At 45.1% G+C, this 17,816-nt stretch overlaps 1 protein-coding gene across 1 annotated transcript; it reads left to right on the top strand.

The window, feature by feature from the left end:
* The first annotated feature begins 7,839 nt into the window (after nucleotides 1-7,839).
* Nucleotides 7,840-17,502, top strand: LOC128853744 (protein ELYS-like). The gene is made up of 9 exons (XM_054080896.1): nucleotides 7,840-7,920; nucleotides 8,126-8,203; nucleotides 9,392-9,482; nucleotides 9,630-9,770; nucleotides 10,110-10,205; nucleotides 10,973-11,066; nucleotides 13,757-13,883; nucleotides 15,149-15,402; nucleotides 17,349-17,502. The coding sequence occupies exons 1-7, from the start codon at nucleotides 7,840-7,842 to the stop codon at nucleotides 13,833-13,835; spliced, it is 660 nt and encodes a 219-aa protein (XP_053936871.1). The 3' UTR covers nucleotides 13,836-13,883; nucleotides 15,149-15,402; nucleotides 17,349-17,502.
* Nucleotides 17,503-17,816: the final 314 nt, after the last annotated feature.

Below are 17,816 nucleotides of genomic sequence, written 5' to 3'. Positions count from 1 at the left end.
AGCTCAGAGAACAGACGTGGAAAGCTCTTAAGGCAGTCAGATTGCAGGCTGAGCAGCTCACTGTTCCCCACTGCGTTTCTGTTTCTCATCACTCTGAGCACGGTGGCCACCAAGTGATCTGCTCAAGCTTTTCAGAACACACCCATCACAGCCCATTCCCTATGGTGACACACAGGCTGCAGCCAGCACTCCCAGTAGGGGTACACCACGTCCAGAACCCGGGTGCCTGAAGCTAACAGCGTAGCAGTGGCACTGCTGGATGGAGATGGCACCAGATGTACCATTTCTAACTTCCGTTGTTTTGTAGTTGGTGTGAATCCTGATGATCCTGAAGGGTTTCATGTGTTTTGCTCAGTGAGAGATTTCTCTTACAGCTCTAGTCAGACCTATTTTCTAGACAATATGGAGAGAGAAAATCACCAATTTAACCATCTATCCATTAACTTCATTTTAGATCCATGAAGGGGCTGCTTCTGAATATCATCTTTGTCAGCAGCCAAGTTTTGAGAAGGATCATTTCTGTGATGCTTGGGGCTCATGCACCACGGCCCAGAGGGTTCACAAGGGAAGGAGCTCAACACGGGTACCCTTTCATCCAAAACACATATGACCTTCTGCGAGAGTTTGGATACTTACAGATCCAAGCCACCAAAGCAGACACTGCAGGTAATGAACCTTCTCTAGATCACTATGAACAGAGTATATTAACTGCTTACCCTATATAGGGTTGAGCAAATACCAGCTGTGTTTGAGAAGCAATGAGTTCTGGTGACAGAACACAAGGGACGGGGACAAGAATCATGTCCACTGCTGCAGTGAAACCTCCAGCTGACTGTGGCAGTCACCAAAGTCAGAAGGTTCCTATAGACCCTCCCCAGCACTTCTTTCAAAGATGCAGTTAGATCAGTTACATCTTCTAGGGATGGAGCGTACGTTCCCAGAGGGATTGCAGCCTTCCCTCAGGAGCCAGCACATCCACCACGTGCCTGGGCAAAGGAGACCTTCAAGAATCTCCTCACTTACTCTTACATGCCACGTGGAGGGCATTTTGCTGCCTCTGAGGAACCAGAGCTTCTGGTACAAGACATCTTGCACTTTGTCACAAAGGTTGAACAGCTGTGAACCTGCAGCTTAAGTACACACACGGAATGGAAGCGAGTCCCTCTGCCACCACCAGAACCTTTCTATTAAGGGATTAAACAAAAACAATATCATCACACATAGAAGCCAATATTTTAGTTGGATAACTTATAGCACTGAACTTGTTAACCTCAAAAACTCTTCATAACAACAACAACAAAAAGCATCTTGTCTTCTTTCATTCCCAGCACCATGTCATTGCTGCATTCATAGTTCAAGTATAACAGAATACGTCAACCGTTCACCACGGTAACATCATATTCAGTTGGGGAAGTGAGTAGGAAGCAACCGGCCCCTTGTTCCTCAGAACCAAGGCTTCTGCTCAAAACCTTCTTTAAATGCTTGAGTGTTAGCATCTGGAAGCATGCATTACAAGCAGCTTGGGTGGAAGTGGGAAGGGTTTTAATCTCCTGCACACGCTACATTCAGGTCACATTTCATTTATGAGACCCGCAAGTACACAGTCAAGTACATACTCTGCACACACTGCAGCCTTTTGCATTCTAGCAGTTTCTCCTCTAGAGCCAGCTTTAGCAGTTACTACATATCGTAAACAGCTGTTAATGGATAAGGAAGCAGAGACAGCACTCCCAGTGTTCTCCAAGCTCAAAAATATCAACTATCTTTCCTCCTAGTTCTATAGTTCCATTTTGTTCCAAAAGGCCAAAGTTAAAATAGACATCAAGCGTAGAGGGTTACTCCAAACTTTACTCTCCTTTCAAAGGACTTTCACCAGCCCACCCTGCAGTTCTTGCTAGCAAGAAACTCCAAGCAACCTCGCTACCAGTAGGCTCAAGTTTCACTTTGAACGGGACAGCTATTGGAGCTGTTAAGCTCATTAGGCTAGAGACATACCCAGCTGACTGAAGAGGCCTCCAGCAACTGTCTAGTCCTGACACGGCGTTGTGCTCTACTCCCTCCTCCTCCTCCACTTTGTACCAGAGACAAGATCAGAAGCAAAGGCTCAGGTTCTTCTTCCAGGGAATACATTCGGACTTGGTAGGGGAATCTGACAGGTGAAGCTAACGCTGAATTTGATCACACTCCCCTCTTCTTCACCTATCAGAAACATTTAGAGTCTAAGACTTCTAAGAGGTGAAAGAAAACAAGAAACCCACTTTGTTGTTGTTGTTTCAAGCAAACATAAACTGGGATATCGAGGCAGGTGTCCCAGCTTCCTCTGAAGAGGGTTAGAGCAGGAACTGCTTACTTTTAGTTGTAACTATGTATTGTACTGTGTGTATAACTGATTGTCAGGACTCCTTACCAGTACAAGGCAGTGCTAGGTACAAGACCTCCCAGTCCCACTCTCTGGATTATCAAGTAACTGAAAGGATTTACAGGGAAGTTAATTTTCTCAGCGAGATGGGCAAACTCTTGAGTCCTCAGGCCTCATCAGCCTGCAGGGAAAGTTCTCCTTTTACAGAAGCAGGATAGACAAAGAACAGTGATGGCCGAGGTGGCAAAGGCCATGTGCATTCACACACACTATCTAGAGCCCCAAACAATCAGCTAACATAGGACTTCTTACCAAAGAAACAGCCTGGAGAGAGGTCTAGGGAGGGTGGCTTCTTACTTGCATCTGCATCCTGGAAAACAAAGGAAACCAGGAGCAGTACATCTCCTCGTTAGGATGCATTAGTCCCAATGCACTCTGCAGAGAGCACAGCCCATTGTAGCCCTGGAAGTCACAGAGCATTCAAAGGGTTCCTTTTAAAGAGACATCATTACCCACATATAGAATCAGGACACCCAAGAGGAACACCGAAAAGGCCGCTCTGTTGCTCCTCAGGGTGAATTGGAATCACACCACTGATCAACTCCCATAGGAATTACAAGCTCCATTTCTTAAACGTCAGCCCCACTCCAAAGCCACTTCACACCACTTTCTTCTCCGAGCCGTTTGAGTAACAAACCAGTGACGGGCTTTGAGCAGGAAGGGGGCCAACGACAGATCCCCAGGAAGCGGCTGAGGCCTCCCGGCCCTTCACCCGGAGCTCCGTTCCCGAACGCCGCCGCGGGGGCACCGAAGGACGCGGCCCCCAGTGAGCGCTCGGCTCAAGGAGCGGCTGACGCGCTCAGACACGCTCGGCCGGGGCAGAACGGCCCCCGGGGCTCCCTCCCGGCCGCTCACCCGGCGGCAGAAGCAGCCGAGCCGCTCGTAGGGCAGCGGGAGCTGCTGCCGCCGCTACAGGACGGGCTTGAGGAGGTCGCGGGCGAAGCGGCAGCCGCTCTCCCAGCACACGGCGCCCGGGAACGGTACCCGCCCCAGAGGACACGCCACACAGCTCGCTTCTCCTTCACCCCGCCGCGGCCATCCAGGGCCGGGGAGAAGCCACCTCCTGCTCGGCGCGGGGCGGACGCCGCCGCTCGAACGGGCGCCACCGCGGGGCATCACGGGAGCGACGGGAAGGCTTCCGGCGCCGCGGCCGCCATGTCCGGTGCGGGTAGCGGCGCTTTCGGCCGGCTCGGCAGGAGGAGGGGCCGCCGGCTCCGCTCCCCGGCAGAGGCGCCGCCCGCGCTCTCCTCGCCCCGCGGCGAGCGGGACCCGCCGCGTTCGCGAACAGCGCGGGCGCCGTCTCCCGCGGAGGGAGCCGGGCAGCGGTGCACACGGCCGGCAGGCGGCGCCCCCGGGCTCGGCCCGCAGCTGCCATGGGCCCCAGCGGGAGGGCGCGCGGTGGGCGGGGGCACCCGCTGCCTCAGGGCATCTCCCGGAGTCCTGGAATGGTTTGGGTCAGGAGGAACCATCCAGTTCTAAGCTCCCGACCGTGGGAGGCAGCGTTAGGGACACCTGCTTGGCTCATGTTGCTCAAAGCCGCATCCAGCCTGGCCTTGAGCTCCTCCACGGCTGGGGCATCCATGACTTCTCTGAGCAACCCGTGCTAGTGCCTCACCACCCTCCCGGTAAAGAATTTCCTCCTTCTCTCTATAATCCAAATCTCCCCTCTTTCAGCTTCAAACTATTCCCCCTTGTCCTATCCCTGTGCTCCCTGCTAAAGAGTCCCTTCCCATCTTCCCCATAGCCCTTTCAGGTACTGGAAGGTCGCTCTACCATTTCCTTGGAGAGATAATGATTACCAATGTTTTGCCTTCTATGACAAAGTGACTCGACTACTGGATGAGGGAAAGGCTGTGGCTGTAGTCTTCTTGGACTTCCGTAAAGCCTTTGACACAGTTTCTCACAGCATTCTGCTTCAGAAATGGTCAGCCTCTGGCCTGGACAGGTGCACACTCTCCTGGGTTGAAAACTGGTTGGATGGCCCAGAGAGTGGTGGTCAATGGAGCTGGAGGCCAGTCACAAGTGGGGTTCCCCAGGGCTCAGTACTGGGTCCAGTCCTGCTCAATGTCTTTATTGATGACCTGGATGAAGGCCAGGTACACCCCTAGCAAGTTTGCAGATGACACTAAGCTGGGTGGAAGTGTGGATCTGCTGGAGGGTAGGGAGGCTCTGCAAAGGGATTGGAAGGGGCTGGACCGCTGGGCTGAGACCAATGGCATGAGATTTAACGAGGTCAAATGCTGGGTCCTGCACTTGGGGTACAACAACCCTGTGCAATGCTACAGACTAGGAGAAGTATGGCTCAAAAGCTGCCTAGAGGAGAAGGACCTGGGGGTGTTGGTTGACAGCCAACTGAACGTGAGCCAGCAGTGTGGCCAAGAAGACCAATGGCATCTTGGCTTGTATCAGAAACAGTGTGACCAGCAGGTCCAGGAAGGTTATTCTCCCTCTGTACTCGGCACTGGTGAGACCACACCTTGAATACTGTGTTCAGTTCTGGGCCCCTCACCACAAGAAGGATGTTGAGGCTCTGGAGCGTGTCCAGAGAAGAGCAACGAAGCTGGTGTGGGGGCTGAAGAACAAGTCTTATGAGGAGCGGCTGAGAGAGCTGGGGTTGTTTAGCCTGGGGAAGAGGAGGCTGAGGGGAGGCTTTATTGCTCTCTACAACTACCTGAAAGGAGATTGTGGAGGGGAGGGAGCTGGCCTCTTCTCCCAAGTGACAGGGTACAGGACAAGAGGGAATGGCCTCAAGCTCCACCAGGGGAGGTTCAGGCTGGACATCAGGAAAAAATTTTTTGCGGAAAGAGTCACTGGGCACTGGTACAGGCTGCCCAAGGAGGTGGTCGAGTCGCCTTCCCTGGAGGTGTTTAAGGGACAGGTGGATGAGGTGCTGAGGGGCATGGTTTAGGGAGTGTTAGGAATGGTTGAATTCGATGATCCAGTGGGTCCTTTCCGCCCTAGTGATTCTGTGATTCTGTGGTCAAAAGTCAGAGCAGACTTGAAAAAACAAATATCCTTTGCTGAGCCTTCCTGCACATGGTCTTTGTGCATCCTTTTGAAAACAAGTTGTACAGTTTTATACTGGCACACTGTGTGTTCCAGCTGGATGCATCTGCAAAGATCCTGTGTACATTAAATTCGTGAAAAGGAAGCAGCTTTTACAAAAAAAGTGAGTCTGCATTCGAACACTGAATTAATGGCATGTGTGGGAAGACAGGGCTTTGAAGGGCTTTGTTTAACCAAAACGCAGACTTAAAGAAGGTTCTGTCTCTTTCCCCTTCTTGAAATGGGGTCAAATAAAGTTCTCTCTTTATTCTTTTCTGATCTCTGGGATTATGTTCTTGGTTTTATGTTGAACTCTGTCTATTTGCCATCAGAAACAAGCTCATGGGAAGTGGATACGATACAATATGCATCTTATATTAGATAGGTACATTCTTTCCTATTGATGTCAAACGTGTGTTTTTATCTCAAAATGACCTTTTCTCTTGTCTTTTCTTTTTCTTCAGGGTTTGGAATGCTGTAAGGAAAGGTTCAGTTTAGATCTCACGAGTGGAGTTCTTCCCTGGAGAAGACAAAATATCAATTTTAAATTAGTGAGCTGTCAGACCGTAGAAGACTTATATGACAATGTTGACCAAGAGGATAACACTAATGAAGATTTGTTCTGATGTCTGTGTCTTCTAAGCAGTGAATGCTGGTCGGTACCCACAGTCTACAAGTCTTAAATATCTGTATAGACTGGTTTCTTGTGTTTCTTTAAAAAAAAAAAACAAACAAAAAAACCCACATATATACATACAGGGTGCTAAAATTATGTGGGACTTCATTCTGGAAAATAGATGGGGTTATTTTATGCTTGCTGACAAGTTATAGCGATGTATGGTGGGGTCATCAGTTGTTTTCTTCCTTCAGCTGTCTTCTTTGGCCAATAAGCCCATTCTCTCCATTGTTTGGCAATGTTACCTGTGTCTTTCATTGCCCGTTCCAAGGTCTATCTGCATCTGCATCCAGCTGGCGTCTGGTCACAAGCAGTGTTCCCTGGGGCTCAGTACCGGGGCTGGTTCAGTTTAATATCTGTAATAATGATATGGATGCGGAGATAGGGTGCCTCCTCAGTCAGTTTGCAGACGACACCAGGTTGGGTGGGATTGTTGATCTGCTGGAGGGAGGGAAGGCTCTTCCTTACCCTGTGAGGGTAAGCGATATACCCCACACTTTGCTTATACCCAGAGAATGCATTCTCCTCAGAGAAGACTGATCCCTCCACTTCTTGAGACAAATGGGGTCTAATGTTCTGAATGTGTTATGTTAAAATCTTTACTGCAATTACTTGTTTGTTGATTTGAGGGTTTTTATACTGATTGTGGGTAATAACAGTGTTCTTTCATTGTGAATCTGCTGGAAAGAGGTTATTCTTAGAGCATGTTTGCTCTTTGGTATTTTTCTCTATTATTCTTAGTAAGGAAGCATTATGTTTTCCATTTCTATATCAGACAAAGTAGAGAGGGGTGTTTTAAAAATATCAGGTGTATCGTATTTTCTATTAGTAAGACACAATGTCTTGTCTTTTACAGTGACATCTCCTTACACCAGCATCTTGATCTTTTCTTGGCTGGTGAACACATACGGTCAGGAAAAAACATCTATTTATTTGGGCATTTGAGCTTAATCGCTGGTGCGATGCTGAAATGCCAGATTCAATAAGGTAGAATTTTATTAAACTGTTTTCACTATCATTACAAATAATTCCTGTAAATGTTGGCTTTTAGCTTATGCACTTTAAGGCCAGAAAAATTCCTTCTCGATTGCCCTTATTTTGCCTTGTGGGCACTGGATAAATTAACAAGCATGGTTTGTCCAGACCCCATTTTGGATGTTGTGGTCTACAAGCCAAGTCTAACCTGAGGAGTGCCTCTTTCTTACCTGCCGCCTGACCAGATCCTAAATGCAAGAGGCTATAGTTTTGGTAGGTATTTCACTGCTTTTAATAGTGAGAAAATTAAATTGAGCTCAGATGCCATTTTTTGGTTCTCTCACTCATTGTTTGTCACTCAAAATGCAAACCTGAACACCCCAAAGCCCCACAAACCCAGACTTGATGATGTGGTCCTACCAAGACGTTTAAGATTGTGAATTGTATCTGGTGGCACACTGTGTTTTGGATTTTGGTGCTTTTGTAATGTAGTCTGTGAAGCAGTGATGGTTATAAAATGACTTTGAGCTGAAGCTCAAAGCGCAGCACCTTGGTAGCACTAGAGGTAAGATTTCTATGCACAGCAGTTTGGTTTTTATTTTGAAACAAACTTGTAAGTGATCTGATGAAGACAATGGGTAGTCAGTTCTATCTTTCTGGTTACTGCTGTTTGAAAAATGTAAACTAATCATGACATAACTCCGAGAGTCTGGAAAGTTGTCCAATGTTTGTTATTTCTGCAGATGGAGTGTGCTTGCTGAGCGCTGGAGTCATCCACGTGACTTGCACCGGTTTCCAGAAGGAGGTGAGCTTTTACTATCTCTTTCTTGAGAATGCCTTAGAGAGATTGGCTCAGTTTCTTCTGTTGCACTGCTTTTGGTGTCAGAGAACATTTTATGCTCATTTTATGCTCATCCCCATGTGTAATTGCTATGGTATCCTGCCAGTTTCATGCAAATAGTAATGTTTTAGGCCCACTGTGGCGACTGTAAAACTATCATTGTCTCCAGCTGAAGCCCGGTCAGGGACTGACTGTCCAGGAAGAAATAGAGCTGTCGACGGCGAGGGAAGCAAGCGGACAACTCAGTGTGAGTGATAAAGCAAGCTTCGACTTTATTCAAAATCAGCCCGGATTATATACCCTAACATTCAAAAGATGCTTTGTGCTTTGTGCTTTATGCCTTATGCTTTGTTACAACTTATACACGATTAGTTACTTAAAACTATTTGCTCTTTATTGATTCATTGTCTTTTGTTAATTCATTATTGATTCATTGTCCTTTGTTAATTCATTATTACTATATTGCTACTTCGAGTTTCGTGTATCTTCTTGCAGGTATATTACAGTTACAGCTGGGCTCAGTGCTCCATCCTGTTCCCCTGGGAAAGACTCACTTGTCCTTCAGAAGTTTCTTCTTAGAGATTCCTTCTTGTATGCCTTCTTGTTCTTTCAGTCCATATCTACACTCAGAGTTTAACAAGGTTTCCACTTACACAATACGTGTCTCACAAAGCCTTTCTGTTAAATCATGTCCTTGTTCACTTAACCATTCCTCGATCCATTTTTCAACATTCTCATGTCCTTTCTCACTTAACCATTTCCCAACAAGAGCAGTGCTGGAGGAGCAAGAACAGAGCTCTTGAGGAAGTCAAGGAAAGTTGCTCCATCTTCATTTCCATCTGTTGGACTACCTGTGTAGTCAGGAGTTAAGGCTTGGGTCCCTGATTAACTTGAAAAAGGAAGGCAGTATGGAGAAAAAGAAAAATTTATAAATGTTTGAGGAGACATGGATTTCAGATTTGTAGAAGTGTGTTAGGGCAAATAAAAATTCTGCGCTGTGTGGTAGCTAAAAATAAATTCCTTGGCAAGTAGGCCTAGCCCCCTACGCTGTTTATTTTGCAAGCCTGTTGCAGACTCTTAAGATTCCAGTCAGATGTTCTGGTATCAGCTCCAGCTTGGAAATAACTTGGGAAATCAAGATTTGTTTTAGTTTCTTTTTGCTGAATTGTGATAATATCATTCAGAGATTTGTAGTGTTGATGGCTCAGATGTTGAAAGTATGGAATGTTCTCATTTAGTTTTGTTTGTTCTGCTTAGGGAGCAGCAGTTAGAGGTGATATTGTCTGCGGCTGTCCAGGCAGGATCTTTAGAACTCCTGACTGAATGCATTAAACATTGGACATCTGAGAGTAAGACTAGTAAAGCTGCTTTTCAGGTTTGTCTTTTTTTAGTTTGAAACTGTTGATTAATTTGGGTTTTGTTCTCTCTTTTAAAGAGCAGCCAAATTATGGCAGTGAAGTTACAGTTTATTCGTGACTGTGCGTGGAAGAAAGTGGTCTACACCAAAGATGAATTTGACCATATATGTGAGTACTAGTGTAGTCATTCTGCAAACGCAATTCTTTCTACCTGAACTTATTGAGTAACCTGCTGGGATGTGATGTTGCTCGCGTGTACCTTGAAACTCTGAAATTGCTCTGTTGGGTAATGATTTAATATCTCTTCTTGAAAAGGTGTTCCGCTGTTTGATGGCTCCTGCCGCTTCCTTGATCCAAAAACGCTACAGTCCCGTCAGCACTGCCAGTGTCTCTTAAACAACTTGGGCGGAGTCTTAAACTGTTTACAAAGAGAACAACAAGAGCTTACTGACAAAGGTTTGTCTGATAGTATTACTAAATCTTTGGTTCGTTTGGAATCGTGCTTGGGTTATAATTGTGGAAACATGAGCTTTTGTTGTTGTTGATGGTTGGAAGACAGCCTTAGCGAGGACAAGGGGCTTAAATCTGAGAAGTTGTCACAACCACTTAATAGTCATTATGTTCAGGGTGATTGCGGGATTTTTCTTCAAATTGGAAAGTGATACAGTGTGAAAAAGGCAAAGATGGAGAGTTCTACCATGTTGCTTTTATACTTTCTATTTAGCATGATGAAAGGAGTTTTGTAAAAATGAACAGAATTGCCTAAGAAAAATCATCTTATGCCTTTTTTTGTAGACTTGAGAAATCGGCAGGTGCTAGCTAGCAACTTTTCTGTGCATGCGCAAATGGTTATCTGGTTCTGTCAGTCTGGTCTCCTTCCAGAGGGTTCAGGTGAGCATGAACCGTAATGCATTGGTAACAAGGAGAGTATCCAGCAAGGGATGCCTATGAACACATTCTTGGCCATGCTTATGTAAATGTTTTGCCAATGCCAAGTCGTGCTGGTTCAGGGACCCAGACGTATGCTGAAGTTCTCTTGGTGAGACTGAGTTTTTAGCAGATTTTCAAATGCACACTGTAGAATGATGGAAGCAGCTTCTTGCCTATTTCTTAGAAATAGCACTAAGCCTTTGACTTCACGGAGTTGCTTATGTCCACAGCTTCAAATACTTGGGATTTTAAAGAAATTACTAGTAAAGAACAAAGACTGGTCTCTTGCTTGTTACAGTCACAGCGTGACCTGCATGTTTGGAACTTTTTATTTATTGCTTGAGGAAAAAGCACACCCTGGAAACACTTGTTTATTTGGATGGATTATAAATTCTATTGTCAGCCTCAATTGTCTTGATATGTTCACATGAGACAGTTAGAAAAACATTCCATTTGAGAAGTGGTTTTTTTGATAGTGAGTGAACTTCAGCTTAAGCTTCAAGTTTTGAATGTTACACTGAGTGTAAACTTGAAACGGTACTTGAAATTGAGTCTTGTGTCTCGCATCTCTGGTAGCAAAGGCAGAAACAGGACTGGCTTCTTTCGGAGTTGGAGGCTCGTCTGTACTTCTTGATGCTTAGCTTGTATGATCTTTTATCCTTTTAGTCAGCACTTTTAGCTTAAAAATGTGATCTTACTTCAACTTGCTTTTACTTTGTTGCCTGTAGACAGGACGATGCATTTGTCTACCTCTTTCTACAACTATCCTTTGCTCCACACCTGCTATACTGGTCAGCGACAGAGACTGGAGCATTTGTCAAGGTAAGCCTACAGCTCTGGCACACGTCCACTGCAGATCCTGAAGTGGAAGTGAATGGCTTTTATGTCAAGACTTTTGTTTGCTGTGCTCAATGCATTTGCCATCGATACTCTTGACTTGGGTGATGCATGGCTGGTGTCAAACACTGAGGTTACTTTTCTGTTGAAATGTTTACATCTGCCTCTGCTTAGTGCCATTTCTGGGCATTGTCGTTGTGTTTTGTGGATTCAAACCCTATAACCCAAAATGAGTTATAAAGCAGGTATGTTTATTTCCAGCGCTGGGGTGCAAGGGGGTTCTCCTCCTAGCTTGCACACCGTATAACTTAACTAGCAGCTATGTATAGTGCAAAGACATGCATAGTTAAAAGTGCTTACTACATGTTCATAACCTTTCCCCACTTCGTATTATAATTAGTTCTGGAAAGTTCGCTCCAGTCTTGCGCCTGCGTAGTGCCTCCTGGTGGTCGTGGGCCGGGGTCTTAGGGATGAAGTGAGAAGTCTTCCTCAAGATGAAAAGAAATTTTTTTCCTTGAACTGTGTACAGGCACAGTCTCTTCTGGTTGTTTTCCAGCTTTCTGCATTCCAATGCCTGCTTATCAGTAAACTTCTGCTAGCTGGCTCCTTGACAGGTCATGGTTTAGCATTTAATGAACAGTGGGCACACAGCCCTGCTTAGCTCAGAGAACAGACGTGGAAAGCTCTTAAAGGCAGTCAGATTGCAGGCTGATCCTGTCCTAATCTCAGGATCTTTCTTGGGGTAACGAGCTATGCAGACTAACCAATGAATTAAGTGCACTATGAAACAACTGATGAGCGAAAGCAGACAAGGTGGGTTGGGAGTGTTCGTTAGAGCTTGGCATGGTTCGCCTTGAGGACCTTGGCATTGTGGCAGAGCCGTAATGGTGAGAAGCCTCTGCTGGTCTCACAAGATTTTACTGGTTTGGTGGGTGAAGACTGAAACTGCTAGGAGAGATTCAACAAACACTGGGCCTGTTGCATGTGTGGCAAATGTTTTTGCAGTTCAGCTTGTTGTGTTGCTTTTTTAAAAGTATGTTTCAGAATTAGATATTGAAAAGCTGCCTGGGGATGGTCCTGGGCAGGTTGCCATGTGGCCCTTCTTGAGCAAAAGTGGTTGGACCAGGTACCATCCAATAACTGGAGAAGACCTTCCCCTTCCTTGTGATGGGTCATCCCGTAACCCGTGGTGAGAGGAGAAGCGGTGGGTGCAATGCCGCACCGGTGTGGTGTACTGTAAGTGACTGGTTGAGTGCTGTCTTGCTGTGTCGGAAGGCTGCATTTCTGTTGTGTACGGGGACATTTAGGACCTGTGTCTGCTGTCCAGGTACTCCAAGCAATGTAAAAAAGAGCATAATGTCAGAAATGACTTTTGGAACTCTTGCTAGCTTAGCCCCGTTAGACAGGGAGCGTATCTGTGGAGGGAAAGGGCAGTCGTGTGAGAGAAGAGCTGTTGGAAGTGGCTGGGTAAACTGGCTTCCGTCTGAGATTGTGGTCTGTGGTGCTTTTCTTTGGTTTTGTCATGTGAAGGGAAATCAAATCTGTGGTCTGCTTTGAACCTAGGAGCTTAGATGTTGGGCATTGATAGGATACAGAGCTGAAACACTTTCTTCTTTTCCCCTTCTGCTGTAGATCTGTACTTCTCAGAGAGCTTGTGGAGCATCCACACAAACACTGGAAGCCCGATGGTAGAATTCTGAGACAGACCGTCTCTGTTCTGCTAGCGACTTCTTTGACCACAGTTTAGGTTTTGGATTAAACATAGGGAGTTTGCCTGAAATGTCAGTGGTCGGTGTTTCTGCCCAAGTGGGAAAGAAATGACCCAGTGGTACTCACTCAGTCACCTGCTAACTCGTTCACCAGATGCTCTTTCATAGACTCATGGAATCATTGGGGGCAGAAGGGACCTTAAAGATCCCCTAGTTCCAAACCTCTTGCCATGGGCAGGGACACTTTCCACACTGCCAAGATGTGATAAGGACAGAAAATAGGAAGGAAGGGACTGGAATAAGGAGGATGAGGATTTAACTGTAGAAAACCCCAGTGGTTTCAAGTGCTGTGTTCTGTTTCCATCGTAAGGGTGTGGGAAACTACTTTCTAACTGAGGAGCTATGAAAATCCATATCGCTTGCCCTGTGGAAATATCTGCGGTACACTTTTTCTGGAAGAAATTGAGAAGGGAGGTAGTTAAGAACTTAGCGTGCCTTAATGGTGAGAAGAAACATACCAGAAGTGAGCACGACATAAGTGATTCCCTATAGCTACTTAAAGACAATTGATGACAAATACTAAATTATGAAACCAAGGGAGTGGAGAAGGGGGAACTCATACCTGTTGCTGTGAAACTCTTTAAAAGATGATTTTTCTCCGATCCCACCTTACTAACCTCAATAAATAGACTTGAACAGAGCATATTGTTTTTTCCCTGATCTTTATCATGTCCATATCTCTGTGTCACTTGTTTTTGGTGATCTCATAGACATTAGAAATGCAAAGGATTCTCCTTTTGCTCTGCTGTGAGATCCAAAACTGTCCTAAAGGCCATCTTTGTAAGGAAAAGAGCTACAGGCAATGTAGAGGAGATTTTTCACAGCGTACTGATAGAACTTGTGTCCATCTCATAAATGAGTTGTTTATGGCTGACATGAGTCTCTTTTCCTATTTTTTTTTTTTAGAGTGAAGAATGCGAGACCTAAGAGCGCAGGTGACGAGCATCCTGCTGCGGTTCCCAAAGGGGACTCTTCAGGCTCGTGAAACATGAGGTCACCCAAGGTTCCGTGCTGCGCAGGAAGTTTTCTGGAGGTGAGCATTTTCCTTTTACTTTGGTCTTGGTCTAAAGCAATTATTGCCTGGAGGTTACCTGAAGCACAGGATCGTAGGATCAGGTGTGTCAGGTGGGTGCTGCTAAGATGCATCAGGTTGAGAGAGAAGGAAAAGGCTGTTTTAACTCTTAAAAGTGATAGTATTAAAGGTTAGTCGAGTGAAAGTTTGAGAGGACAACAACCTGCACCTATCCTGGGCTACAAAAATAATTTACTTAAAAATGCGGAGTCAGTGAGCCCTCCTCGGTTTTTAGTTCTATGGAAGGCAGTTTCCAAATGAGTAACAGTGTTGGTTTGGGCCCTATTTACTTGTAGCAGCTCAAGCTCTATGCCCATCATAACATCAGATGCAGAAATAGTTTTTGTACAATGTTACAGAGGCAACGCCCCCTGCTTTTTCTTGGGAGTGTGAATGAAAACAGAAGGAAGAGGATAACAGAGTGAAGTGCTGCAGTCATTTTCCCACAGAATTGAATAGGATGTAGATGGGTACCCAGTGAGAGTTGCTGAAAGGGGCTGAGCAGATTACAAGGTGGACTTGCGAGGTGATCTGAGAGTAGAGCTGGGTGCCTGTCTGGATGTCTAGGCTTCTGTCAAGAGCAGGGAGAGTTTATTTACGTGACTGTAAAGGCAGGAATTGTGATTCTGTGATACTTTCACAGAATCACTAGGTTGGAAAAGACCTCTTGGATCATCGAGTCCAACCATTTCTTTGAGCTTGAAGTCGTTCAGTGAAATGAAATGTGTTTTGTTCTTTCTGTGAGCATCATGTGCAAATATTTACTCATGCAGTGCCCACTTGAAGATAATTTCCTGTTGAAGTGTAGCTCCCCACCCAGAGCAGGCGTGTGTCAAGCCAACTTAATAAACTAGGAATTAATTGGCTATATTTGAAGTATGCTTTAAGTCTTGTCTTCCTGTGCCTGTTGAGATGATTTCTAGCAAACCCAAGCCAAATTTGGAGTGAAGACTATGGATCAATGTATTGTAATCTTTATCCCAAACAATCTAAAGCTCCAGTGCGGGAACGACAAGTACAAATGCAAAACTCTAAGGTTGTCCATTTTAAGATGTCTTACTTGAGGATTTCAGGGGGTGATTTGAACTAATTGACCAAAATTAGGCAAGTCCGTCTTCCTCTCTTAGGACCTTTTCTTGAAGGAAAGGAGCAGGGACTGTGTTTTTTCACTTGTTTTCAGTCTTTGCTTGGAAACTTGCTTCACTCAGCTTTCTTTCCTCTTCCAGGGATAAGTGACCTAGCACAGCTGGCACGTGGTCCTCACCTTGAGATAGTGAACTCGGTGACAGGCCAGTGGCTCTCTGCATACTATTTCAGAGGAGCGCACGAACAGCCTCCCACTATCCGAGTGGTGAAGGAGTTTTTGTGGGAGAAAAGAACTGGACTGATGATTGCTTTGGAAGAAGGAGAGGGAAGTGTTCTGTGCCTGTATGACCTTGAAACATCAACAGTATTTAAAGCAGTTGTTCTTCCCGCAAGGGTACGTACATTTTAATGAGAGGAATGAAGCTTTTATGTTGTTACGTGGTACATAACCCAGTTTCAGGAAAAGCTTAGGAGCATCTCTTTGCAGGCATGTTTTTTTCTGTATTGCATTAACATGTTATCACTTGAGAGTATCCAGTAACTGAGCCTCCATGTAAAATCATGGGCTTCTTGGTACCATTATCTTTTGAATTTTCTGGTAGTAAACCGACTTTTCTGGGTTTATTGTAGAGCACCTAGTTACCTACTTCTCTGCTTCCACAAAAAGGCAATGAAAAATATATTTTTTTCAGCTGAAGTGAAAAAATGAGAAAGCCTATTCTTTGAAGTGTCTGTAAGATACCTTTCCTACATGCTTAATTTCTGTCAGAAATACTGCCTTTAAAAGAGTCCCTTAGTTCTGCTGACAATGGCTTAGACACATTCGCATCAATCTCAGACTAGCGAGCAGGTGACTTCAGAGCAGAATACATTTTTTTTGTGGACTCTGGATAGGAAGAAAGAGCCTTTAGTGAGTTATCTGACAGATTGTTGTCAGGTTGTCTTTCAAGCCACAGCACTTGAATCTCTGCTCGGTGTCCCTTGTGCTTGTGTACATGGGGTCCATTGATGTAATGTTCCTATTTTCTCTCTCTTCTGTAACCCATAACCTCATAGGATGTGATGTCCCTTTATCTTAACGTAAACGGGAATCGGCGTAAGGGGACAGAACATCCAGATTCACTGGATTTTTATCATCTTAGAAGCTGCAAGCGAGAACTGCTTCTTTATCCCTCAGTTTTCCATAAGGTGATAGGGTTGGACTTGCGACAACACGGGTGAGGTTTTGTTTGTTTGTAAGGCTGCAGTGTGATGGCGAATAGTAAGGGTTTGTACTGTTGCAAGTTCTAAAGGCAGGAGTCGAGTTGGTGCTTCCCGGTGTTAGTTTCCCTACCACCTTGATCAGTCTTAGAGTTTTAGCTGGAAAGGCAAGCTGCCTGCTGACAGAAGTGTATAATCAAGAAGTAAATGCTGTGTGAATGAAAAATGCCACAACGTTGTTAGGATTGATGTTGTCATTACTGTCTCAAGGCTTTAATAAGCACCTTAGTTTATGAATGATTTTCTGCATGGATATATCTTCTGTGAGCAAGGAAGTTGTGCATTTTGTACAAAGGCTGAGGCCAGCCCATGTTTTTTCATTGTGGAACTTTAATGCTGGAGTCTCCGTGTGCTCGTATCACTGCTATAGCAGCCAGTCTTGCCCTGGGTGCATGGCAAGATGTGCCAAGGGCTTTGTCTTCACCTTGTTGTAAAGTTGCATGCAGACTGCTTGGCATGTTAAAGAGCAGTGTGCCCTTCTTCCTTAGCTGGAGTTAGCTTTTTACCTAACGAGCTGCTAACCCAAGTAAAACTAACCAAATTACCTGCACATACCAGAACAAATGTTATAAGTAATATATTGTCCGCATTGGAGACACAAGTAGAGGAAGCAAGGTTGGTCTTAAGCTGCATGTTTGAAGAAAGAAAAATCCATTTGAACTGTGTTTTGAGGGAGGGGGCAGCAGAATCAAGCTCTGTTTGGCTTTTTTGCACGTAAAATATGTAACATTTAAGAATCATTACATCATATAATCTTATTCATGCAAATAGATGTATTTACATTATGGTAAATATATTTACAGAATTTAAGACAGATGAAACTAAAACTATGATTTCCATCAAGTTGTTGCTGGGCAGATTATTTTGACAGACTTGATTGTGTGACCAAATGGGAACTTTTTACTACTTCCAGCCCAGTTTCTGCCTCATTTCTATTTGTTGTACTTAAAAACAGGCAGAACTCTAAAGAGCCCAAACCTGATGGTGTTCCTACAGGTGGTATGGTCAAATAAAGTTGAATTCTGATATGCTTGGACTTCAGGGGAATTAAAGTCTGTTGTGTTTTCCTTTGAATTCTAGAGCTACAGAACCACCAGCCAAGAGACGGCCTCCCTCGAATGTGGAGTTGTGTAATACATTTCTTATGACACCAGCTACAAAATGGTCATCTGACGACATGGATTAGAGTTTTAGAATTAATAAAAATGTTGTTTCTCCTACCTGTGCACACCTGTGTCTACACTTTCTGTGCTTTCCAAGTGTTCCGCAACACTGCCAGTCATGGTCATACTGACAAGCCCTGCTCTTTGTGCTCTCTCTTCTCTCCTTTTCTAGTACAGCTCAGCACAGGCAAGCTGGCAAGGGTGAGGCTCTGCCCACCTTGAAGACAACAGCACAGAGGCACCAGATCTTTATAATAACCCGGGGTTGGGGGAGTGGTGCTGGTGGCAGAAAGACAAAAGTACTCCTTAAGATCTGAGAAACAACAACTCCTCATGTGTTTCACTTAGGGGCATTAAGGCTTTGACAGTGAGAACAGCACAAAGT

Source organism: Cuculus canorus, chromosome 15 (assembly GCF_017976375.1).
Source record: "Cuculus canorus isolate bCucCan1 chromosome 15, bCucCan1.pri, whole genome shotgun sequence".
In the NCBI taxonomy this organism is placed as follows: domain Eukaryota; kingdom Metazoa; phylum Chordata; class Aves; order Cuculiformes; family Cuculidae; genus Cuculus; species Cuculus canorus.
The sequence above is the reverse complement of the archived record's forward strand: the minus strand, read 5'-3'. Positions and strand labels throughout refer to the sequence as shown.

Coding starts and splice junctions, on each gene's coding strand:
- LOC128853744 (XM_054080896.1), top strand. CDS start 7,840: ATGTTTGTTATTTCTGCAGATGGAGTGTGCTTGCTGAGCGCTGGAGTC. Junction 10,206..10,972: donor TCTCCTTCCAGAGGGTTCAG/GTGAGCATGAAC, acceptor TGTTGCCTGTAG/ACAGGACGATGCATTTGTCT. Junction 11,067..13,756: donor AGACTGGAGCATTTGTCAAG/GTAAGCCTACAG, acceptor TTTTTTTTTTAG/AGTGAAGAATGCGAGACCTA.